General features: G+C 42.1%; 1 protein-coding gene across 1 annotated transcript in view; it reads left to right on the top strand.

The window, feature by feature from the left end:
• Positions 1-26,946, top strand: part of LOC149460356 (pre-mRNA-splicing factor ATP-dependent RNA helicase DHX16-like) — an 81,605-nt gene that overhangs the window by 17,867 nt on the left and 36,792 nt on the right. The window contains exons 3-11 of the mRNA XM_089679866.1: positions 6,453-6,661; positions 11,941-12,100; positions 12,274-12,330; positions 13,580-13,834; positions 15,180-15,398; positions 18,868-19,062; positions 20,225-20,335; positions 20,826-20,941; positions 21,317-21,527. Of these exons, the coding sequence (XP_089535992.1) occupies positions 6,453-6,661; positions 11,941-12,100; positions 12,274-12,330; positions 13,580-13,834; positions 15,180-15,398; positions 18,868-19,062; positions 20,225-20,335; positions 20,826-20,941; positions 21,317-21,527 (1,533 nt within the window). The remainder of the gene's footprint in view (positions 1-6,452; positions 6,662-11,940; positions 12,101-12,273; positions 12,331-13,579; positions 13,835-15,179; positions 15,399-18,867; positions 19,063-20,224; positions 20,336-20,825; positions 20,942-21,316; positions 21,528-26,946) is intronic.

The raw sequence follows: 26,946 nt of genomic DNA, 5'->3' as shown, positions 1-26,946 counted from the left end.
GGTATCACAGCAAACCTTCTGGCAATGGCACATATTGATGTGCCATCCTGGTCCAGGTATGGCCTCATGCTATCAGTAGTGACTCTGACCCTAGCCAAATGCAAAACCTGTGGAAAACAGACAGAAAAATGAGGAAAAAATATCAGTGGCCTCCACCTGTAAAACCATTCCTGTTTTGGGGGTTGTCTCATTGTTGCTCATCTAGTGCACCTGTTGTTGATTTCATTAACACCAAAGCAGCTGAAACTGAATAACAACCCCCACTGCTACTTAACTTATCAGATCAGTATCCCAGGAGTTTATTTAACTTGATGCTATACTTTGATTAAAAAGTGTTCCTTTTATTTTTTTGAGCAGTGTAGTTGCCAGAGGGGGGCATGACCGGATGTAGACCAAGGCTTGGGGATTGAGCTCCAGCTATCCTGTCGTTTAATCCCACCGTGACCTCTCCTTTGTGGGTCCCTTCAGCCGGGATTAATGTCTGACTTACCTGTGGCAGTGGTGCAGCCCATAATGCCTTCCCGCCGGCACTTCGTGGCATCCATCTAGACCAACAGGTCTCCGACATCTTAGGCCACATGTTCCGATGCTATCTTGGCTGCCAAGCTCCATGCTATGTCAGCAGATGCAGACGAGGAGCTCGCTCCTGTGGCTCTGGACCCGGCCAGCGATACAGCTCTTATTCTCACAGTGATAGAGCAAAGCAAGACCTCTCTACTCACCCGCATTGACCAGCTGGCTGAGGAATACAATTTAATCCAGGCTGACACTGACAAGCTGAAGGTCCACCTCCATGAAATGGAATCCTGCATTTCCACCATGGAGGATCACACAGCCCAGCACGCTGACCTCCTGGATAATGCACGGTTCGTAGCCTTGTTGCCCACTCGGATGATGCTAAGAATCACCTGAGGCACAACAATGTGAGAGTACTAGGACTCCCAGAAGGAGCAGCGGGTGATTATCTTGCCGACTTTGCCGAGACCTTCAGGATCTCCTAGGCCTTGTGGAGGTCTCTCCAACCTATGTGGAGGAGCAGGTGCACAGACGCATCCCTGAAGCTCCGGCTTATCCTTTTCCTGATAAAATTCCTCAACTACCGTGTCAGGAACCGCATACTTACTGCAGATAGCAAACAGCCCTCACTGGCCTTTGAAATCACCACTGTACATCTCTTTTTCCTGATTTCTCCGCTGAGGTACAACGAAAGCGCAAGACCTTCATGGATGTTCGCAGACGCCTATGGGAGAAAAATATTGCCTACAGGATGCTATATCCCAGCAGTCTACGGGCGTCCCATAACAGTTTGGTAAAAAGCAATATAAGTAATTGGCACTGAGAGAAGACAATGGCACCGTGACACTGCAGCACAAGTATTAAATGAAAAAGGTTAAAAACCTGTAATAGAAGCATTTATAAAAAAGTCCATAGAGTACATGATTATGCACTAAAAGGTGGCAGCTCCCCATAGAGTGAAGCAGGCTCTGTGCAAATATAGGAAAACACAAGGGGGTGCCAGCCTAAGTGCAGTATGTATTACAAGTTTATTGAAAATATAGCCAAATAGCTACTCACAAGAAAAAAGGGTATACAGGCATTAGATGGTGTCTTTACACTGGCCCTTTTGAGGATACAATCTAATGCCTGTATACCCTTTTTTCTCGTGAGTAGCTATTTGGCTATATTTTAAATAAACTTGTAATACATCCTGCACTTAGGCTGGCGCCCCCTTGTGTTTTCCTGTAACGGTTTGGTGAAGTTCTATGATACGCCAGAGGACGCTGACACCTGGCTTCTCACCCTGCGGTAACAATGTTCCCCCCCTGGGACCCAAATGCTTCCCAGACGCACTCCTGGCTTTGTTATTCCATTGGCACTCTGTTCTTCTGGGAACATAGCTCAATCCTCCATTTTGTGCCTGTTGCACTACAGCAAAGGCTTCGGCCTTTTGTAGCACCTTCACCAAGATGGCCTCTCACATTGTTCGGGGCCCACGTTCCATGGTTACTCACATATCCTAGTGCTGACACCTCCTGACACAAGGACAGAGGGGATACCTTGAAGATTCCCCAAAGTCACCTGGATGCCCTCCCCCATCTGCCGCTTCTGAACTTGGAGTTACTGTGTAATGTTTTGGTTTTTTTTTTTTTTCATCCTTTTATTTCTTGACCACAAACCCCACATACTCTTGCAAGAGAACCATCTCATGGGTAGTAAGATTCTTGCACTTAGACGTTCCAGGGTCAGGCAGGCATATCTTGCCACTTATTTTAACTTTGCACAGGGGAAGGGGGGGTGGCAATCCCAATAAACAAGTCATTACCCTACTTGGTGGACCAGGTTGTTACCAACCCAGGGGGAAAGTATATTATTTTGCTACGCACCATTCAGGGGTCTTTTTTTGCCTTTGTTAATATCTATATACCCCCACCATCTAATGCCTTTATCCTTTATGAGGTATGTGGTAAACTGACTGCAATGCAAATAACTAAAGTTCTGTTGGCCAGGGACTTTAACAATATTCTGGATGGCTCACTTGATACCTCTAATCCCCATTGGGCTCCTGACCCAGATTTGTCCCTCTGGGTGAACACTGTAGAGTTGACTGAGCTCTGGTGTTTGAAGCACCCTGGTGATAAAACCTACTCCAATTTGTCAGCTACTCATCACTAGGGCACAAATCAATCTGACTTTTGGTGTACAGCGCTGCTTTTGCCAATGATATCCTCGGTTTACTATTTACCGGCAGGCCTATTGGATCATTCTCCACTGGAGATTGTCCTGACCCTGGGCGATCATAGACGGGCCAAGTGCTGGCACCTGGATCCCTGCTGGATCAAAGTTTCGAACATATGAATGGGGAGATTATTTTGTATTGGGAATTGAATGCTGATACTGCTCTTCAGCTGATAGTAAGAGATACCTTTAAGGCCTCTACTTGTGGTGACTATTTCTCAGCGATTAAGGCAGCTAGAGTGGCTGGTGCATCCCAGACTACTCAGCTGGAAGACAAGGTCTCTGAAGCTGAGGTTTTGTTTGCTACTACGAATTCTCAATTCTCATATGAATAGCTCTCCCAGGCCAGTTGGGATTTGTCCATCCACTATACCATGATTACTAACTCCACTCCGCAGTCTGCTAGGGAGAGACTTTTTGCACATGGGTATAAAAATGGCAAGCTTTTGGAAAATTTGGTGGCAGATCCCAAATACTAGGTAGTCATTCCCTCAAATATCATGACCTCAGGCACTGTAACTTTGGACCCCTCTGCTATCTTGCAAGAATTCCATTCCTTCTTTGCCAAGTTGTATGCCAGAGTCCAAACCCCTCCGGTTGAGGAACTCCGTAATTAATTATACTCCTTACCTCCTCCTGTGTTGCCACCTGATGACCTTGCCCATTTACAATTTGATATCTCCCAACTGGAAATTGAGGATGCCATTCACTCCTTTCCATGCCAAAAAACTGCTGGGCCAGATGGTTTGCTGGGTGAGTGGTGTAAAACCTATGCCCTGGATATAGTGCCCCACTTACATGAGGTCTACTGTTTCAAGGAAGATGCTGTCCCTTCAATGTGTCAGGCTTATATTGTTTTGACCCCAAAGCCAGGAAAGGACCCCATGCTTTACTCCTCCCATAGGCCTATCTGCTTGCTTAATTATAATTTGAAAATTCTCATAAAAATCCTAGCCACCAGATTGATGAAGTTCTGCCATCTATGGTTAATATTGATGAAACAGGATTCATATCAAGGCGATCTATGGATGTGAACCTCCGCTGGGTCCTGTCCCATTTGCAGCTTCCTTCTATTCATGCTGGCCAAGTAAGTCTTGGTTTCCCTCGTTATAGAGAAGGCTTTTGACTCTGTGGATTGGGTATATATATTGGACGTTTTAGAGATAATGGGTATTGGTCCAAATTTTTGGAAGTGGATATCCATACTATACATTTGCCCTTTGGTCCAAATTAAAATTAGTGGGGATCTATTTCCCTCCTGTTCCATGGAGAGGGGGACCCGACAGAACTGCCCCTTCTCCCTGGCTCTTTTCGGTTTTATGATGGAGCCCATGGAAGTTGCCTTTCGCCACGCCTCAGGGGTTCAGGGCATTTATATTGGATCTATCGATGAAAAATTGGCGTTATACGCCGATGACCATCCGAATTCTACTTGTGGTGCAAATATGTATCCTAGGATTGGTGCATGCTCTGGTACATACCAGAGCGCTCAGAACCTTTTTAGGCTTGCTGTTCTATGCCAGGAAGGCAATTGTCCTTCACTGGAAGTCAGCTACTGTCCCTACCCTTACAGTCTGGAAAGCACTGGTTAATTCTGTAATCCCTTTGTACAAGGTAACCTACCATGCCAGGGAGTGCCCTCAAAAGTTTCAAATGTTATGGAACATCTGGGTCGAATCACACATGACAGCGGTGTAGCAGATGCTTTGTGTTCTGTCAATCTACTTGTCCACGCCTATTAAGTTGCCAGTACTGTTGCACTGCTCTTTCTCATGTATTCTTTCCCTTACCCTTCTCCTCCTGCTCTCTTTGCCCTCTCCCTTTATACCCACCTACCCCCCTTCTTTCCCTTTTCTCCTGCAAACCTCTATCTCCTGGGTACAATTTATCACACCAAGTGGTTGTGGACATCTTGGGGACATGAATGTACTCCTACTTTGTTATTCCTAAGTATGTACTAGTACAATGAGCGTGGTTACGCCTTGGCGTAGTTTGTTACCTCTCTTGTTTTGCACTATATCACCATCGTTTATTGTTTAGTATGTCAGCCAGGGAATGCCCAGGAGGCTCTGTTTTTGTATTTATACCCTTTAATACAACCAATAAACAGATGTTTGAAAAAAAAAAAAAAAAAAAAGGAAATAGTCGCCAGAAACAAGTCGCCCCACAAGCTTCATTAACCAACAGAATATGGTCGAGTATGATATCAAAACTGGACAATAAATTGACCGCTTTAATACAGAAATATTGAATTGAAGCAAGGAAAAATTAAGCCAATTTTGGTAAACAAGATAAAATGTTTCCACCATGTTCATTTGGGGCAGGTTCAATTCAGTCTGCTTGTGGCCAAACAAAAGCACCATTTTATGTGGTAAAAAATGTAATCAGAAGTTCAATTATATTTTATTGCTGCAAGTATGACCAGCTTTTACAGTCATTCACATGTGAAAGAGTTAAAAGGGATGCAAAAAGACTAGGGACTATGGCCACACCTCTTTACAATGTTGTAGTTGTGATCGCTAGGGACAGATATAACATGGCTTAAACTGTCCATACATGGATCAAAATTTGACCAGTCCCTGCTGAACCGACTGAATTTCGATCCATCATTAATAGGAAAATGTTAATTCGATCAGCAGCTGCAGTGCTGTCAGTGTACTCTGACAGCATAGGGCTCCCTTAGCACAGTTGGGAGGTTTCCTTCATCCACCACCTTGTGAATCATCCATGGCCAGCCTAACACTGACACTAATCTTAACCAGGGTATCTGTAGAAATCTAAACAACTCTTTGTAGACCAGAATGTTTTCTTAAAGGAGTTAAACTTCGCAAGTTTAGTCATTCCGGCACATCTGCAGTGTGGCAGGAAGGCATGCTGAGCTGCGAATTGTGCTGCGCTGTGAGTAGGCAGGTAAGTGTGTCTTATAGCAGAAGAGACATAGATCTGCCTGCTCACAGTTTTTAATATTTAGGTATAGCTTTGTTTTAAAGGCACACACCGTCACTTTAACTATTCAGGTGTCTCTGGATAGGGCATCTTCAGACCCCCTTACATGCACTTTTTTTGCTTCTCTGCAGCTGATGCAGTGATCAGCTGTGTTGGCGACCTTAGGCATCGGTGATGTGACCGTGCTTGAGTCCAGCCATTAGCTGCAAGGCCCTGGCACCATCACAAGGGAGCAGGTCACATTCTCCATATGCAGAAGAGCCAAGCATACCTGTTGGCTGAAGAGGAGCAAGCAGCTGCAAGGGAGCAGGTTAGGTGAGTTTATGGCGATCAGAGGCGAGTCCTTTCCAGAGACACGGTCACCTTACTCTGCTCTATAGGGACTGTTTGAAAAAGAGTTGCTTTGTGTGAAGGGTGGCTGAGGCATATGTTGTATCAAGTTAAAAAGTTTCATCTGATGATTCCATTTGGTGAGTCAGGGAGACTAATTATTTTTCTATCTTCCTTTGTTGGTAAGAGTTTGGCACAGAGGCTTTTAATGGCCTGCTGTGAAGTTTCTCCAGTAATCTCCTACCCTGGCTGCTCATACTTCCTTATCCTCATCATAGATGCCTGAAGCCTACTGGTCCCACTGAATTCATTGGGGTACCTTTCAATACATACTATACACTGCTACAGCAACATTGTTAGTTGCTTACTGTTGGATACCAAATGGAGATCACTCTATCTTCTTTTAATAATGATCTTGATTTGTTTTCTCTTTTGCACAGCTTCCCCGTAAAGCACCAGTTGAACGTCCAGCTCGGGCTGCAGAGCGAGAGGCCCTGGCCATGCAACAGAAAAACAAATCCTACACCCTTCTGGAGGATAGCGATGAGGACGATGCAAAGGAAGAGAGCAGATATGACAAGAAAAAAAAGAAAAATCTGAGGAAGAGGAGAAAAGAAGAGTCGTCTGACAGTGAGAGTGACCATGCACAGTGAGTACAGCTGGTCTGTGACTTGTGTAACGGTTATGTAATAATTAGTATACACTGTAGAATAGCAAAAAAATCTGTTTCCCATCATCATGCCATACTTAAAAATAGAGTAATGTGGCAAGTATGCCATGCTGGTTTTGCTCAAATAAGACATTAATGATGTCTTGTCTTGCAATTTAAATAGATGTAAACTCTAAGTGGGTGAGATAATTAGTTTGCTAAACTACTAGTTAAGTGCAATTTTTTTTTTCTTAATTAAATACCTGTTTTCATCTTTTTTGTGTTAAAGTGGTTGTAAACTTCAGACATGAAATATGAACAAAGACTATCCTTCTATAGTGTTTATTTGTCTCAGTCCAGAGCTCAAGTGTCATACCTGTCTGCTGCCTGTTCCTCTGATATCAACATAAGTCACTTCCGACACGTTTTTCTGACACAAAGAGGTAGAAAAGTAATAGGGGAGGGAATTCCATCACACACCTGTGATTGACAGCTTCGGCTCAGTTCCTGTGTGCTGTGTGACACAGGGTGTTTCCCTTCCCTCCATTCCTTTCTCAGCTCTCCTTATTGAGATCTACAGGGTGTAACTTCAGCTCTGTGCCCCCCTGAAGGTCAGAAATGCTGTGTAAATTCTGAACTTTGAATGGATGTAGAGAAGAGGGCCGCAGATACTCAGGTACAACTTATGTAGGAGGATTTGTTTAATCTGTCTATCATCTGATGTCAGTCACTTCACTGGATATACAGTGGGTATAGAAAAGAATCACCCCCTTTGAAATCACATTTTATTGCTTTGCTGCCTGAAATGAAGACAGACACATTTTTTGTTTTATCCATCTGTATTTGCTCAGTGCAACTGATAACATCCAAGTGAAAGAGATAACGCCAACATGTCAGAAAAAATAAAATAAAATCAAACACAGAATCACTGAGTTAGAAAAAGAATCACCCCCTCCTAAAAATGGCTTGTAAACTCAATCAGGTGTAGGTAGTCACCTTGTCAATGGCACACAAATCCATTTGACTTTCAGCTATGATCAGCTGCGGTCAGTTTGATTAGCTCGGTATGAAAAGAGCTTTCCTGGAGCATTTCAGTCTATGTTAGCGCAACTGAAGCAAACAATCAATTATGGGTGGCAAGGCACTGTCAAAATATCTTCGGGATAAAGTTGTGGACAGGCACAGGTCAGGAAATTGATACCAAAAAAGGTCAAAGGCTTTATTAATGCCTAGAAGCACAGTGAAGTCTATTATTAAGAAGCGGAAGGTGTTTGGATCAACACAGACCCTCTCTGGATCAGGCCATCTCTCCAAACTGGATGAAAGAGCCAGGAGGATACTGGTCAGAGAGGCTACCAAGAGGCCTACAGCAACTCTTAAGCAGTTGCAGGAATTTATGACAAGGCGTGGTCATTGTGTGCATGTGACAACAATATCACATATTCTCCACAAATTTGGCTTGTATGGGAGGGTTGCAAGAAACAAGCTGATCCTCAGTTATGACTGAGCTTTGTCAAAATGCACCTTGAAGATTCTGAAGCCACATGGAAAAAGGTGTTGTTAGATGAGACTAAAGTTCAATTATTTGGCCTCAACACTAAATGATATTTCTGGCAGAAATCCAGTACAGCTCACCATCCAAGTAACACCATTCCTACAGTAAAGCATGGAGGTGGTAATTACCTGTTATGGGGGTGTTTCTCTGCAGCAGAGACTGGAGCACTTGTCAGGATAGAAGGAAAAATGGATGGGGAAAAATACTCAAATTCTTGTGGAAAATGTTCTGCCCTCTTCCAGAAAGTTGTCAATGGGAAAAAAGTTTACCCTCCAACATGACAATGAGCCAAAGCACACAGCAGAAATGAGCACACAGTGGCTGAAGGAGAAAAAAGGTGAATGTCCTTGCATGGCCTAGTCAGAGCCCAGACTTAGGCCTCATTTTAAACCAGTGTAATGACTTGAAGATTGCAATCCACAAATGGTCACCATAAAATTTAACTGAACTTGAGTAGTTCTGCAAAGAAGAGCGGGCAAATATTGCAAATTCCAGATGTGCAAAGTTAGTAGAGACATATCCCAACAGACTAAAGGCTGGAATTAAAGCAGAAGCTGGTTCAACAAAATACTGACATAAGGAGGTGATACTTTTTCCAACTAGGTCATTCTGTTTTTGAATTTTTAAAACATTTTTTCTGACATGTTGTTATATCTTTTACGTGGATGTTATAAGTTGCACTGAGTTGGATAAAACAAAAACTGTGTCTGTCTTCACTTGAGGCTGAAAAGCAACAAAATATGATTATTTTAAAGGGGGGTGATTCTTTTTTATACTCACTGCATGCAAGGGTTTACAACCACTCTAAGTGCCTGTTCACATATATGCGGATTGGATGCAGTTTGAACCGCATCCAATCCGCATGATGTGAAAAAACATTGCTTCTTATGGTGCCTGTTCACATATGTCCGGTGCACTGGCTGTGCAGATTCAGTGCGGTTTTAGCCTGGGTTCACACTTGTGCTGTGCAGCATACCGCATGTTATTCGCATAGGAACCGCACCGCAATCCTGTGCAAATCACATGCAAATTCTGTGCTGTGCGATTTGAGCCATACATTTTTGTATGGCTCAAATCGCACCACATTTGCACCAAAAAGGTGCAGAACCCTTTTTTTTTGGTCTGCACTAGAATCGAATCGCATGGGAGTTCACACCCATGCGATCCGATTCTGCACATCGCACAGCATTTTGCAAACTGATTTTGGGGTGTCGTTAACTTAAAATACTCACCCGCAATGGTTTGTGTGAACGGGGTGCAATTATGATGTGGTGAGAAAATCGCACAGAAACCGGTGCAAATTTCGTGCCTCATCAGTGTGAAGCCAGGCTTAAAAAGAGTCCTTTCCGATTTTTGAGCAGTGTGATCCGGTTTAGTTCGGATTACAGGCTATTGACTTCGATGGGTGAACAAGATAAGATCCTGAGCTAATCCTGGCCTGAACATGACGTAAACCTGATGTGAACATGTGTACTACTGTATCAATAAGCTGTGAAACATGAGCTTTAAGCTGCATCGCATATGTGTGAATCACCTCTGCCTGTTCACATATATGTGGATTGGATGCGGTTTGAACTGCATCCAATCTGCATGACATGTGAAATAACATTGCTTCCTATGGTGCCTGTTCACATATGGCCAGTGCAGATTCAGTGCAGTTATAAAAAGAGTCATGCCCGATTTCTGAGCTGTGGCTTCAGGTTCAGGTGCGGATTACAGGCTATTGACTTCTATGGGAATCGTTCCGAAACCGCGAGAACAGGATAACAGGATAAGATTCTGAGCTAATCCTGTCTTGAACCTGATGTAAACCTGACGTGAACCTGTGAACAGCTACTATATCAATTGAAACTTGAGCTTCAATCTCTTAGAGCTGATTCACACACGTCCACAACTTAATGCAGCTACGCATGTAGACGTGGTGAAGATGACTTGCTGAAGTTCAAACCAAGCATCAGAATGGAGAAGAAAGGAGATTTAAGTCACTTTGAACGTGGCATGGTTGTTAGTGCCAGGCAGGCTGGCCTGAGTATTTCAAAATCTGCTGATCTGCTAGGATTTTCACATACAACCATCTCTAGGGTTAGAGAGAATGGTCTGAAAAAGAGAAAATATCCAGTGAGAGGCAGTTGTGTTGATGTCAAAGGTCAGAGGAGAATGGGCAGACTAGTTCGTGATAATAGAAAGGCAACAGTAACTCAAATAACCACGCTTTACAACCAAGGTATGCAGCATACCATCTCTGAACACACAGCATGTTGAACCTTGAAGCAGATGGGCTACATCATTAGCAGACCCCACCAGGTGCCACTCCTGTCAGCTAAGAACAGGAAACGGAAGCTACGATTTGCACAGGCTCACCAAAAATGGACAATAAAAGATTGGAAAAATGTTGCCTGGTCGGATGAGTGTCTATTTCAGCTGCAGCATTCAGATGTTAGGGTCAGAATTTGGCATAAACAACATGAAAGCATGGATCCATCCTGCCTTGTATCAATGGTTCAGGCTGGTGGTGGTGGTGTAATGGTGTGGGGGATATTTTCTTGGCACACTTTTGGACCCTTAGTGCCAATTGAGCATTGTTTAAACACCACAGCCTACCTGAGTATTGTTGCTGACCATGTCCATCTCTTTATGACTACAGTGTACCCATCTTCTGATGGCTCCTTCCAGCAGGATAATGCACCATGTCACAAAGCTCAAATCATCTCAAACTGGTTTCTTGAACATGAAAATGAGATCACTGTTCTCCAGTGGCCTCCACAGTCAACAGATCCCACTCCAATAAAGCACCCTTGGGATGTGGTGAAACGGGAGATTCGCATCATGGATGTGCAGCTGACAAATCTGCAGAAACTCCATGATGCTATCATGTTACTATGGACCAAAATCTCTGATGTTAAATCAATGCCATAAAGAATGAAGGCAGTTCTGAAGGCAAAATGGGATTCAACCCGGTACTAGCAAGGTGTACCTAATAAAGTAACCAGTGAGTGTATACACCTATGCATAGATAATGTTAAAATGCCATTGTGATGGTACAGCAAACGTCTTCACGGTTTTACTTTGGTTTTAATTTCTTATTGCTCACCTGATAGCTGTGAAAACCAGGAAACTGTGATATGCAGATTCTCACTACTCTTTTGATCAAAATCTAAACTCCCCTTTTCTTGGGACCTTTTAGCTAGGTGAAATTTGCATGGTAGAGAACCAATAATTGTGGGGGTTCCAGGGTGATCAGTAGAATGGTGACTTGGAGGAGACAGCTGGTGGTGACTACTATAGGTCAGTGGTGAACTATCCATTTTGGTCTTTTTACAGGCAAACTTTAGGGCCAACGCATATTTGATAAGCATTAACCCCCTCCTAAATTGAAGGCTATAGCTTTAGCATTTGCAATAGGTGGTGTTTACTTGGATTAGTCTGAGTTTCCCTAACTGCACGGATGAGGCCGATGTTATTATGAATACTGACTATTCTTGTTTCAACACTATAAGTATGCTTGTACACCAAAGGTTTAGTCTCTAGAAGTCAAGGTTTACATAATCTGGGTACATTAAAGCCACCAGTGCAGTGTCTAGGTCCAAAGCCTGACACAGCCATCTGGCCCTGAGAGTTTCTAGATTCTAGTCATACCTATCAGCTCATCTGCTGAAGAATGTTATACTGTGTAGAATAGGTTCTGTTCTTCGTACTGACTGGTCTTTCTCTCAATGACTTCCAGAAAAGAAAAAGCTCCATCGCCTCATATAATCTCAGATGAAGAAGACCAAGAAGAGATAGAACGGTTAAAAGATCTGGAGGAAAGGGATGCTTTTGCAGAAAGAGTAAAGCAGAGAGATAAGGAGAAAACCAGGAATATTGTGGAGAGGTCAGATAAGAAGGTAAGGTGGTCTGGTACGTAACGTTGGCTATAGGGAGAAGGCACTGTGGGAAAATAGTCTATTTGCCGAAAATGCCCGCACCAGTTAATTTTTTTTTTTTTTACGGATAGTGCTTTCATTTCTTCATTGTATTTTTAAAACTCTAATTTGTGTTCTGTACAATTACACTGTAGGCATATGAAGAAGCACAGAAGAGACTGAAGATGGCAGAAGAAGATCGTAAAAAAATGGTAAACTTAATTTCAATTTGATATTCCAGTGTTTAACTTTTTGCCTGGGGTAGTAGTAAATCTGTCTGTCTGCACGGCTTCTCTGCTTCCGACAGCTGCATCCTGGCATTTAACTGCTAGTGCAAGGCTCTTAGTAGTTACATGTCCAGCTCCTACTGGACTGCAGGTCCCAGTGCTGTACAGTGCTTGAGTGCAGTGCTCGGTAAACAGATCCTAGGGTGGCAACATGTGTCCGCGGCTTGCTGAGAGGCTTATCCAGCTGCTGGTCCAGGCATCTAGGTGAACCCTGATTGTAAAGTCAGGATCTTTCCTGAGCCTAGACCGGTGTGAGTGGCATCAGCCAACAGCAGGCTTAAGCCCACGGTTGGCTGAAAATGGATCACAGGAGTGCAGAAAGAACTCCTGTGGCCTAGAGAAGTATAGCCAAAATAACTTTAGCCATACTTCTTTAAGTATTTGGAGTCAACTGACACATAAATCTTAAAGTAGAACTATAGGCAAACATTTTATTTATTTTCAATTTTTGTAGAACAAGGGATTGTTATAACCACTGTCAGAGTTTTTGCCATCTGTGTCCCATCACATAGATTTACCTTCACTTCCTGTTACAAAGCCAAAAAGAAAGTGAGAGGAAATCCCTGCAAGTTAAAGGAATCCATTGGGGCCCCCCAGGTCACCAGAACTAGTGTCCCCTTTGGAAAATTTTCCCTCTATTACATTTCTGGGGACAACCCATAATTTGAGATTTTCTTTTAGTTTCATTCTCCTTAATGATGGTAAGTGGGGCAAATAGAGAGGGTAAATCTCCCCAACAGTTGCACAGATGGCAATAAAAACTTGACAGGGGTTCTAATTCATCTCCACTGTATCCAAAATAAAGAAAAAAGTTTTGCTTTTAGTTATACTTTAATATTTCAGGGAAGATTTATCTAAGTCCTTTTTGCTGGTCTGTATTGCCTTGCCGGCTAGTTAGAATTAGTAAATGAGCCATTATATATAACTGTATCTGTTGTCTGGACCATTCATTTTCTGGTCACTTGTTGATCTTTAGCTGTTGCAGTTTTCTTTTCAATTAAATGCCTGTACTGACTCAAAAACTGTTTAAATGTCAATACTCTTACATGGGCATTTTTGGGAGTTTTATCCATAAGATTGAGGCCTTCATTGACTATTGTGACTAATGCTTATTCTTTGCAGTGTTTGCACTAAGGCTTACATGTCACGCGTTTACATGTCTATGTTGCTACAGGTACCGGAGCTAAGGAAGAAGTCTCGTCGGGACTACTTGGTGAAAAGAGAAAAGGACAAGCTGGAGGACCTGGAGGCAGAGATAGTAGATGAAGAATATTTGTTTGCTGGGCCTGAACTGACAGAGCATGAGATACAAAATTTGGAGTATAAGCGCAAAGTGAGGGATCTAGCGAAGGAATACAAACAAGCCGGAGAGAAGGAGCACAGGGAAAAACATGACCGTTACGTTATGCCTGAGGAGACGAGGAGTAAGGTACATCACAGATTTAAACCAGAACTCATAAACTAAGACCCTTGCTCTGTCTGTTCTGAAAACAGGGAGGGGCACATTTGATTTTAAGTGAACCGATCAGAGACAAATTGGCTTATGATTGGTTTGGCTGACTCTAATCTGCATACCTGATGTCACAGGTGCCTGACCCTTGCCAAAGTTGACTGAGCATTGGAAGAAAAAGACATTGTTTCAGACAAATCGTTCCTTAGTACTTGTGAGCGTTTGAGTAATACCTAAGGTAGAGCTTTATAGTGTGAAATTTTATCAAAGAACATTTTAACAAGGAAATGTCCACTAAAAGTGGTCTGTGTTCAAAACTCAACTGTAGTTTTCCTTTTTAAATAAAAGTGGCAACCAGTGTAGTCCTTTTGTTTGCTTTATATGGGTTTTGCACCTCCATACAGGTCTACAGCATAGGTATGCAAAATACACTTAAAGCGGGTCATTGGTAGATTAAATACACCTAATGAATTTTGAATGATCTCACAATCAACACAAACCCAAAGCTCATCAACACAGGCCCTTATTCTGCAACCTAAATGTAACTGTTGTTGAAGCGTTAAGATCCCTAAAGAGAGCATAGCCTACTTACTCAGTACCTTATTTTATCTAGGTATAGTTGTAGTGCAACAGTTCACTCCAGAACATTTGTCAGTAATCTGATGGTTCTGCAGTGTGCCCGCTTGTGATGCTGGAACACTCACTGCGGGCTTTTTACTTTTACATACTGTAGTACAGTTTTGGATTTTTGTAAATTTGAATGTCGTTTGTGATGCAGAAAATGGAGAGATAAGAAGTTACACAGTCCAAGCTTCCAAAAGTTTACTTTTAATACCCTCCAACTGACCCTATTTGGGGTTCACAGTTTGCATTTATCCCTTTTTGGCCCTTTGCCATGATCTCATCTAACCCACCAGCTCTCTCCACAGGTACGTGCCTACCTAGATCTGATGAACACAGCCTCCAGTGCTTGTTTACATCCAGCACCACAAGTCTTGCTGTCCTGTCTGCATCTGTGCATTACAACCCCATAGACTTCTGTGGGGCTGCATCTTGAGGCTGGGGACAAAGTGAGACAGTGGGAGATGTAAACAAACACTAGAGGCTGCAGCATTTGGTTGGTAAGTTATGCATCTGTTGGAGGAGAAAGGGTTAGGTCCTGCCAGGGTAAAGGGTCAAAGGGATCAGTACAGTTTTTTCAGTTACACTGGGCCCTGAATATGTGTTTTATCATTTTACCAGGTGTTAAGGGTAATTTTGCTACATGCTATATTCCGGTTTACTAATTGCAGTACTTTTAATGGTTGTATTTCATACTGTACAGAAAATTCCAGACCGTTATGAGGAGCCGGTGACAGAAGAGCGTTTTGCCCCTCGTGAAGAACAGAGGAGATGGGAGGAGGAGCACATTGGAGCAGCAGCCCTGACATTTGGTGCAAAGGATGCTCGTGTACGGGGACAAAAGCAGTACGACTATGTTATGGAGGAGGATGAAGTTATACAGTTTGTCAGTGCCACACAAATGAAAGGAACTGTGGAGAAGGTGAGAGGTCCCACTGTCACTAGTTTGTCTTTGTTTTACACCCCAAAGAGCACTGATTCATGCCATTGGTTAGAGATGCACTTCAGTCAAATATAAACATTTTACATTTAAAGCTACACATTTTCTGTCTATCTCTGTGACACCTGTACTGGAATTGAGCAGTGCAGTTGTCACTTGTAAAGGAAGGCACCAATGGCAATAAAAACATTGTCAATTTCAAACCTTTCCTCATTTTATCAATGATTTTTTTTCTCTGTCTCCTATTGAAGAACATTCCCATCACTTTCCTGTCCTTGCAGAAAGTGAGGGGAAATCTTCCTAATGGGGTCAGAGAGCGCAATGAAAAACCGCTATGAACACCAAACAAGTGGCGTGAAGAGGCTGTGTTCTGTTCTAAAATCCTATGGAGATGGTACCATGTATGTGCACATTGGTCTCTAGGCTTTGAGGTTCTACCCTCTAGTAAGCCTTTGTGATTTTAATGTGGTGGAGGTGTCTGTTTTGATAGTTACAGAAGCTTCACTTATGCTGTGGAACATCCATTGCTGGTAAATGGAGCAACAAAGATGTACAAATGGAATTTTCATTTATTAAACAGTGATGGAAGATTTTATCAAGAGTATTGTATCCTAGAAGTTTCACTACTAGCGCTTCAGTGTTTGCACACTATAAAAAAAAAAAAATAATAATCTGGCAGAGGCTCTTCTTCCTGGGCAGCAAGGTGAATTTAATTTTTGCTGCGCTTTGTGTGAGAGCAGAGGTCTGTCTGTAATGGGCTGACACGCTCCCAGCGGAGTCACAATTTACTGCTTTCAAATTTATAATGCTCAAAGAACAGTACTTGTGTGCAGGGAGTGTCAAACAGCGTGATACAGACTACTGCTTTCACACAGATATTGGCAGTCTTTATCTATAGCATGCTGCCAGGAAAGGAAGTTGTGGTGCTATTAAAGTAAGACACTTGAAAACTAAAACTTTTTATACACTAACCTCACTTTCAAAAATTCAGTATATACACCGCAGTATATATTTGTAGACACTATCACTTTCAAGTACACCAATTAATTTACACGAATTGGGATTTTGTTTGGCAAAGACATGTAGCAGAATACATTTTGGCCTAAATTTATGTTGAAATTTGATTTTTTAAATTTTTTTTTACTGGATATGTTTTATAGGAAAAAGTTAAAAAAAATTGTTTTTTTTTTTTTTTTTACAAAATTGTCTGTCTTTTTTTGTTTTTAGCGCAAACATTAAAAACTGCACAGGTGATCAAATACCACCAAAAGAAAGCTCCATTTGTGGGGAAAAAAGGAAGTAAACGTAATTTGGGTGCAGCGTTGCATGACCATGTAATTGTCAGTTAAATTAACGCAGCTCCATATCGCAAAAAATTGCCTGGTCAGGAAGGGGGATAAATCCTGTGAAGGGCAAGTGGTTAAAAGTTTTTCCATAAATAAAACTAGCTTTGCTGCAATATTCAGCTTTGACCCAGAGATTTACCCCCTCAGTTCTTTTTTCTGATGCTAGATGACCTCAGTCTGATGGTCAGTGTCATTCAACCTACGTCTTCTATGCCCAGGTTATCCTGGACCTACCTCCAGTGAATGGACAGTGAAAGAAGCTGAACAGTGATTAGCTCACCTCTGCTTTCTCTTCAGTATGCTTCTTGTTAGTACATGAACAAATTGGCTCCTTGTTCTGTTTTTTCCTGTCACACACCAGCCCTGCTGTCCAGGGACTGCAAGAGGCTGATATCAGGTCAAATTCAGGTCCTTGCACGGCTTGCATTTAACAAATACATTCAATTAATTATTAATGGCTATAGAGCTGCAATAATTTGTGTTTCTTGACTTTCGTATACTTGCTCTGAGTTGGTGCCTCAAAGTACTGAAGCTATAAGGTCAGTATAACAGCTAGGCAACTATTATTTTCAGATCAGCAGTGACAACTTTCATGGTATTTTTGTGAAAGGCTTACTTTAAATTGACTGGGTGACATAATGAGGTTTATTTACTAAAGGTGGAGAAAGCAAAATCATGTGCACTTCTGCACAGAAACCAATCGGCCTCCAGGATTTCTTGCCATAGTTTAATTGAACGAGCTTAGGTTAGAAGCTGATTGGCTACCATGCACAGGTACGCCAGATTCTGAGTGCTCCAATTTTAGCAAATCTCCCCCACTGTACCTGCTAAATGGTTGTCAAACAACCTGGCTGTGTGATTGTTTGCCTGGCCAGATAAAACGCATTTGCCCCCATTTTTGTTTTCTAGATGATCTTGATTATGTCCCAAGTTTTTATCGTTTCCCTCATTTAAAATGTGTACTCTGAATACAAAATAGTTTCTAGTAGAGAGCACAGAAAAGCTGAGTCTTATTTCAACTAAACACCAGCGTGAGAACTTTGTAACTAAAATTCAGAGGTGGGCAAGTACATATAAGCATTGGCTCCTGAAGTGTATTGGTTGTTTGTGTTGGATGTCTGCATGTCAGACCTTTGCTTGGTGCTTTTAGAAGCTAGGAGGATTTGGATGGCTGCAGTACCAATTCAAACAAAACCATGTATCAGTAGGAAAGGGTATAATGTTAGGTTAAAAATACACTCACCGGCCACCTTGTTAGGTACACCTTGCTACAAGGCAGAATGGATCCATGCTTTCATGTAGTTTACACCAAATTCTGACCTTATCATCTGAATGTCCCTGCAACAATTCTGCCCAGTCTTCTCTGACATCAACAAGGCAATTTTGTCCACACCACTGCCGCTCACTGGATATTTTCTTTTTTTCAGACCATTCTCTGTAAACCCTAGAGATGGTTATGCGTGAAAATCCCAGTAGATCAGCACTTTCTGAAGTACTCAGACCAGCCCGTCTGGCACTGACAACCATGCCACTTTCAAAGTCACTTAAATCCCCTTTCTTCCCCATTCTGATGCTTCGTTTGAACTTCAGCAAGTCATCTTCACCACGTCTAGATTCCTAAATGCATTGAGTTGCTGCCATGTGATTGGCTGATTAGGAATTTGTGTTACCAAGCAATTGAACAGGAGTACCTAATAAAGTTGCTAGTGAGTGAATTTGAGGCCTCATTTTATTAAAAGGATCATTTTATTTAAAATGAAACCATAGAACTTTCAGAATTTTCTATATTACTTTACTTTTATCCAGACCTTGAGCTAGCCAAATCAATAATGTATTTGTGATTTTTAACCTGATTTTGTGTAATAAAATCTATATTTTGGAATAAATTATTGTATGTGTCTATAGGGAACTGAAAAAGTCCAGTTATGTTTTTCTTCAATTAGATCTCTTTACTTTAAAATGTCATTGCATAACATTTACTAGTCCCGACACAAACTGTTGTGCTTTTATAATCTTAGGCTTCGTGTCCATCTTAGGACAAATTTGAAGAGTTGTTTGAAATATTAGGTTAAGCCATATTTTTTTTTTTCTTCCTAACTTGTCAGGAAGATGAAAACGAAAAAGTACTCTCTGAGCTGGAAAAAAAGAAATTGTCCATTCAAGAGGTGCGCCGCAGCCTTCCTGTCTTTCCGTACCGAGAAGATCTCCTCAAAGCCATCTCTGAGCATCAAATGCTCATTATTGAAGGAGAGACTGGATCCGGCAAGACAACCCAGATCCCACAGTATCTGCATGAAGAAGTGGGTGTCCATGCTTCAAAGTCTGTTCTTATTATATACTATTTTTGTGCAGAATGAATTGTGAGTCTGTACTAATTGATCTATAACCGGTTATATAAAGGCTTAGTTCAGATGTGAGGCCCCCCCCCCCCTTCAAGCTGCAAAAGCAAGACCAGATGTGATGTACACATTTTGTTGGCAAAAACATCCCCCCATCACATTCATCATCCAGTACTGCATCTAGCTGAACACTACCCCTTCAAGTTGTGGGTCCACGCCACAACTGCTGCCAAATAAACCTCCCAAAAAACCCACCCAGAGGGCTGCTGTATTGTCTCCTAAAAATCTGTCAGTGGCATCTGCATTTCTCTATGAAAAGCAATCCACTGGAGATCACTTTTCAATATTGACGCAGGTGTAAATAAACCCTTAAAGTGTACTGACTAGGCCTGATATGTTTCTAAGGTAGTAGTGCTGAATTGCTGAACCTTGTGTTGCCTTCTATTATTATTATATCTGCTATTACTGAGATTGATGCCTATGGATCCCATAAAATTCCCATCCCCACCCCCATGTCCTACTGAAACTTACCGCTCCAGCAAATTTGCACCACTGGAGGGTGGAACATGTGCTCGGGTTTAGCGGCCAATTGCTAGGCCCCTGACCACTGATGCACGATGGAGGAGGTAACATCACCACTTTCCCTAGGCTATTGCAGCAGCCAACACTGGGTACTTTGCTGCTAGCGGCAGTGGAGGAAAGAGCAGTTAGAAACAGCTGAAAATATCAGTATCATTGGGTTGAGGGGGTACTTTTTACAGACACTGTTACTTTGCCCTGAATGAATCAGTGTATTTTTAAGGAAATTATGAAGGACTGAAGCTCTGTTTTGGGCTTGGTTTTATATGGTGTGGGCTTTGCTTCCATCACCCTAATCCTGGTTTCTCTACTTAGTCACTGACCTGGAACAATTATGTAGCAAGTGATATTTAAAAAAAAACAAAAGGCTGCATATATTAGGTCAGCACCTTGCTATATAGTAAAGCCAGGTTCGAGATGATGGTGCTGGTACCATTTTAAAAACCGGTCAGCAACCGCATCTCACACTTTGTTTTTTCACAGGTTCGCTGTAATGCTTTGCACAATATTTAGTGCTTTTATTTTTCTTCTCCATCTTCTATAGGGTTACACTCGTAACGGAATGAAGGTTGGATGCACACAACCTCGAAGAGTAGCAGCCATGAGTGTAGCAGCTCGTGTTTCACAGGAGATGTCTGTTAAACTGGGCAATGAGGTAATAAAGCTATCAATGATAACTGTAGTTTGTTTTATTTCTGCTGTTGTCATTTTTTGCTTTTGGCTTTTCTATTTCTGACACTATTCTTTTGGAGACACAACATTGTCCTGTGTAGATGGCAGTGAATAAAGTTTAGTAAAGTTTATCTAAACCCAAAAACACAAATGTAATTTATTAAAGCTTACCAGTTTTTAGATATGGTGATTGCATGAGAATTTTTGCCCTGTGATCTTGTCAGCACGCTCCCTTTACTGTGTTTATTGTGGATCAGTCTTGCACCATAGGCAGCTCACTTCCAAATTTGGACAACTAAACACCTCCTCCTCTCCATGACATAGGGGAAGGATTCTGCAGTCAACAGAGGGGACTGGGTACTGCTGATAATAGTGCTTGAGATTTCAGTGCAGCAAAGGCAGCGCCTATAGTAGGGTTCACTGGATTTTTGTATTCTCTTTAATTCTTTCCTTATCTACCCTCCCCATTCCAGGTGGGATACAGCATTAGGTTTGAGGACTGCACATCTGAGCGCACAGTATTGAAGTATATGACTGACGGGATGTTGCTGCGTGAATTCCTCACTGAACCAGACTTGGCTAGTTACAGGTATGATGTACTGTTCTCTAATACCAAAAGAAACTCCTAAGGGAAAGTGTTGCTCACCTTCTTCTTCCCCTGGTAATCATGATTAAGGCACGCTAGAAATATTACAACTTCTGCTGTTTTTGAGCTCCTTCTGAAGATGCTATTTGCTTAACCATTACACTAGACCGTTTGCTTCACAATGTTATGAATCATTGACCTGGAACTTCTGAGTAAGACCTGGAACTAATCCCATTAAAGCTAGAAGGCCTTATGTCAGTGGCACAGTATATTGAGGCAAGAGCCAGGCAAGCTAGCATTAGCAGAATGACAGCCTCCATGATTCTTTCAGGAAATGTTTCCTGTAATCCAAGTAATTTTTATATGACTTTTTTGCAGTGTAATAATTATAGATGAAGCCCACGAGCGGACCTTACACACAGATGTGCTGTTTGGCCTCATTAAGGACATTTCCCGTTTCCGACCAGATCTGAAGGTCCTAGTCTCCAGTGCTACTCTGAACACAGAGCGCTTCTCTTCTTTCTTTGACGATGCACCGGTTTTCCGCATTCCTGGACGTCGGTACCCTGTGGATATCTATTACACCAAGGTAGGCAGCTTAGATGATGAGGGAAAACATGAGGGCAGTGGCTGAGTAGCAGAATTTCAGAGATTCTCTTCTGAAAGAATATCAAAATCAAAAACAGTAAGAAATTTGTAGGATTACGGTTAGATTTGTGTGCGTGTTTTTGTGGTTTTTTTTTTCTTTGTTTTTTTTTGGGGAGATACCCTGCCACAGGACACAACAGAAAGAAGGAGGAACTCTTTCAATCTTTCTATTGTCAGGCACAGTTTCCACTTAAACAGTTACCTATTGGAAGGTTTTCCCTCTCTTTCTGTTCCAGTGACAATTGTAAAATTTGACAGCTGTCAAAATACCACATAAAGCAGAGACACAAACAAAAACGTATATTGTATATACTTTAAGTTATAGTGCTTCTATTTTATTTATATAAAATCCCCAACACATTCATGTTTGACGTGAATGTTGGGGATTTTGTATAAATAGAGAATAAATCACAAGTATAAACAATTCTGTTTATGTAAATAATATACTGCATTTGCCTATGTTCAAAATGATTTTCCCAAAGAAATATTTATGCAAGAGTATACTGGCAAAAAAATTAATACTCTTAATAGACTAAAAAAAATTATTCACATTGGTGAATTATGGTAACACACTTTACTGTAACGAGCAGCAGTTCACATACAGTTTTTTTTACTGTGGTACCATTCATTGTGAATGGCACCCCAGTGCATTGTTATAATAGCATGCAAAGCACCCACAGCGCTTGACTGCCTTAACATGACATGCCTTAGAACAGTGGTCTCCAAACTGTGGTCCTTTGCTTGTTTTTATCTGGCCCTTAAGCCATAAGCAGCAACAGTGGGGCAAAGTTCCTGCCACTGACAATGAGGCACTGTTCTGCCTATTGACACCAATGATGGGGCACTATTCCCCCCCCCCAACTGACGGCAACGATGGGGCACTATTCCTCCCCCCACTGACGGCAACGATGGGGCACTATTCCTCCCCCCACTGACGGCAACGATGGGGCACTATTCCTCCCCCCCCACTGACGGCAACGATGGGGCACTATTCCCCCCCCCCCCACTGACGGCAACGATGGGGCACTATTCCTCCCCCCCCACTGACGGCAACGATGGGGCACTATTCCTCCCCCCCCACTGACGGCAACGATGGGGCACTATTCCTCCCCCCCCACTGACGGCAACGATGGGGCACTATTCCTCCCCCCCCACTGACGGCAACGATGGGGCACTATTCCTCCCCCCCCCACTGACGGCAACGATGGGGCACTATTCCCCCCCCCCCCACTGACGGCAACGATGGGGCACTATTCCTCCCCCCCCACTGACGGCAACGATGGGGCACTATTCCTCCCCCCCCACTGACGGCAACGATGGGGCACTATTCCTCCCCCCCACTGACGGCAACGATGGGGCACTATTCCTCCCCCCCACTGACGGCAACGATGGGGCACTATTCCTCCCCTCCACTGACGGCAACGATGGGGCACTATTCCTCCCAATGACACCAACGATGAGGCATTATTCCTCCCACTGACACCAACGATGGGGTACTATTCCTCCACCTTACACCAACGATGGGGTACTATTCCTCCCACTGCCACCAAAAATGGGACACGGTTAACTCCCACTGACACCAAGACATTTTCTACTCCCACTGGCCACAGTCTGGCCCTCCTAAAGTTTGAAGGACAGTAACTGGCCCTTCATTTAGAAAGTTTGAAGACCCCTACCTTAGAACATGGTAATGCATGTATAATGTAAATGGGGCTGCATCTCTATCCACACAATTAAAACACAAGAGGTTCTAACCCCTCCACACTAGATCTAGAGCTAAAATAAAATGTGCTTCGGATATTCTGAATCAGAAAAATTTTATATCCTGTTACAATAAAAATCAAACAAATGCAGATGCACGCCCCCTCACAATAACACATCACATAAAACACTATCTTCATAAAAACACATACATGACATAAATACATACTACACATTTAATTTAACCCTAAAAATCCTTTACCATTCAAAAACAGTATGGACCACGAAAGGAACTTGTTCTGAAGTCTGGTGGTAGGAGAGGAAATACTCCTAAATCATGTGCCAGAAAGTAGCACTGTAAACAAAGCATTCACAGAATGGGAGCTATCCTTTTTAGGATTTTAATAGCTCTTCAGTTCATAATCAGTAAGTACGCCCCTTTAATCTTCTGCTCTGTTTTTATTTCCCTCTAAGGCATTTCTGTCATGGACTGAGCACATCCCTTGCCACAGAGAGATGTGATAAATCCGCACACTCTCAATGACAGCCTTATAGAAGCTTAGGAGAACACGCTTGGTAAAGCCTGCCCTACCCATCTTCCTCAAGAAGTACATCTCTGATGAGCCTTGCCCACCAGGCAGGATATGTGCCCTGTCAACAACAGATCTTCCCTAATTGTTCCCAAAAAACAGAACCCCTTTACCCTCTCGTCCTCTGCCTTATCAGTCACAACTAGTTCATGAGTGATCTGTCTACTTTTCCTCAAATCTACAATTATTTTTTTTTGTCTTATCCACAGTTAGCTCTAAATTATTGTTCCTTCATTAACTCACTAGGTTTCCTATATCCTGCCTAAATGCAGCCTCGTCACCACTCTTCATTCTTCCAACTAACATGACACCAATATTCAAATTTTAGAACAGAGTTCACCTTGAAGCTGGAGGCGCAATCATATGTATATAAAGAATACAAAAAAAGGCATAGCACACATACCTGTGGCACCCCTGTACTAAGACAGCGTCAGTGAGTAGCAACAGTCAACCGTTACCCTCTGCTGCCTATTAGCTAGGAAATCCAAAATCCAGTTACAAAGGGTTGGACGTAACCCCAGCAAATTTAATTTACCAGGGTCGTTCATGTCAAACCGGGACTTTTGAGTTTTTATATAATTAAAAGATCAACATGGATAAATACCCCATACAGAGTGACCAACTGTAAGGGCATATAATAGGCTCCTGTGTGCCACGTCCCATAATACTAAATAGAATAATCCAAAAAATAAAAAAGGGCCAATTGTGGACTTTAGAGGCACTGCAACAAATATATCTTTGAAATCAATTTATTATAGAAATGTAAACCATTACATCGCAATTACATACATGTTACTCCGCTACGAATGCAAGACCACCAAGGGGGGGGGGGGGGGGGTAGAGTATTCTATGCTGATTACAAAACTCTTCAAATATTATTATTAAAATTGACACAAATGTACCGTATCCCGGTAAAGATATCAAAATACATAAATCGAATGTCGATATGGGTAATCACATGATGGTTACTCTGTAGTTACTTAACATGTTTCGCGACAGTATCGCTTCTTCAGGAGTTACTACATAGAGAAAAGGATTGAATATACATATAACATAATGTCACATGGTATAGAATTGTTTGTGAATTATATAAATTCAAAAATACCTTGAGGTATTGATTACAGAGCAGAAAGTGTGTCGGGATAGATGAAGATCCCGCATGGAGCAACCACATGTCAAGCAAGTCAGCAGGGGGATCCCATGAGGATGAAACGCCACTTGACAGTCCCTATAAAGGGGTTGTTCTCAAAATCTAAAAGAGGTATATAGATCATAAAATAGCTATATATCCCTTCCCCAATCCAAATAGCAATATAATAGAGGTCACAAATTGTGTTATGCTAACCTTCCAAAGATATCGGCTGTAAGATTGATGTGAACATCGATTTTAAAGCCCAAAAGGCCACTAGAGAATATTCACTGAAAGTGATAAATGTAGATAAATATATAAAGGCCTCAAAAATATCCGCTCGGCCACAATGGTTGCTAAACAGCATATATAAAACCTAAAGGGAAAGGGGAAAGATAAAAAGTAAATTATTAAGAAAGATGTTTATGCATATTTCCATTGTATTGGAGCTAGCCAGAGTGGAGATCACTCCGATATCGATTAGTAAACACTAATTGCCAAACAGTGTACTAACCTTGTTATGATACAGGTGAGGATTGAGCAATGGGGAGGATAGGGCCAATTAAAAGAACAAATTTCAAAGAGTGGAAACTGCATTTATTTTTCAACATACTCCCGTGCTACCTTTTATGCACTTATCCCAGCGTTCAACTAATCCCTGGAAAGCTTTGGCATAGAAAGATTTGTCAGTACGCCTGAGCCATTCTAGGTCAGCCTGTTTCACTTTGTCATCATTGTGTTCACCGTTCCCACAGAAAGATTCATCTTTTGTGCAATTTCAGGACAGGTTATGCATCAATTATCCAAAATCAGGCGTTCCACACACTGAACGTTCACAGGAATGACTACTGTGTGCTGGGAACCACCATGGCCGAGATCGCCACTGATGGACATACCTCAATTTTTTAAACTTTTACACAATTCCAATGTCTTACTGCGGCTGAGTGTCTCATAACTGTACTGTGCTTGAAGTCTTTTGTAGGTCGCTACGGGTGTTACACCTTTGTTCACAAGAAACTTCATCACAACATTCTATTCCATGCACGCACTAACACTGTTGTTTGCCATCTTGATTAACGGTCTCTGGACTAGCCCATGGCATGTGCGGCGCCTATCAATATTAGGACACACCACTTACGACTGCATGTAGTACCTTCATGATAGCATCCCTTTTTATACCTGTAAAATTAAAAGTCCCGGTTTGACTTGAATGCCCCTCATAGCAACAAGTTTCATCGATAAGATTGAATTAAATGCTGAGCTTAAATCAATAAAAAGCATATGAACATACAGTGCCTTGAAAAAGTATTCATACCCCTTGAAATTTTCCACATTTTGTCATGTTACAACCAAAAAGGTAAATGTATTTTATTGGGATTTTATGTGACAGACCAACACAAAGTGGCACGTAATTCTGAAGTGGAAGGAAAATGATAAATGGTTTTCAACATTTTCTACAAATATCTTAAAAGTGTGGTGTGCATTTGTATTCAGCCACCTTTACTCTGCTACCCCTAACTAAAATCTAGTGGAACCAATTGCCTTCAGAAGTCACCTAATTGGTAAATAGAGTCCACCTGTGTGTAATTTAATCTCAGCATAAATACAGCTGTTCTGTGAAGCCCTCAGAGGTTTGTTAGAGAACATAAGTGAACAAGCAGCATCATAAAGACCAAGGAATACACAAGATGAGTCAGGGATAAAGTTGTGGAGAAGTTTAAAGCAAGCTTAGGTTATAAAAAAAATCCCAAGCTTTGAACATCTCACAGAGCGCTGTTCAATCCATCATCTGAAAATGGAAAGAGTATGGCACAACTGCAAACCTACCAAGACATGGCCATCCACCTAAACTGACAGGACGGGCAAGGAGAGCAATAATCAGAGAAGCAGCGAAAAGGCCCATGGTAACTCTGGAGGAACTGCAGAAATCCACAGCTCAG

Source organism: Staurois parvus, unplaced genomic scaffold (assembly GCF_062004578.1).
Source record: "Staurois parvus isolate SC_StPar_1 unplaced genomic scaffold, SC_StPar_1.0 ptg000232l, whole genome shotgun sequence".
In the NCBI taxonomy this organism is placed as follows: domain Eukaryota; kingdom Metazoa; phylum Chordata; class Amphibia; order Anura; family Ranidae; genus Staurois; species Staurois parvus.
The sequence above is the reverse complement of the archived record's forward strand: the minus strand, read 5'-3'. Positions and strand labels throughout refer to the sequence as shown.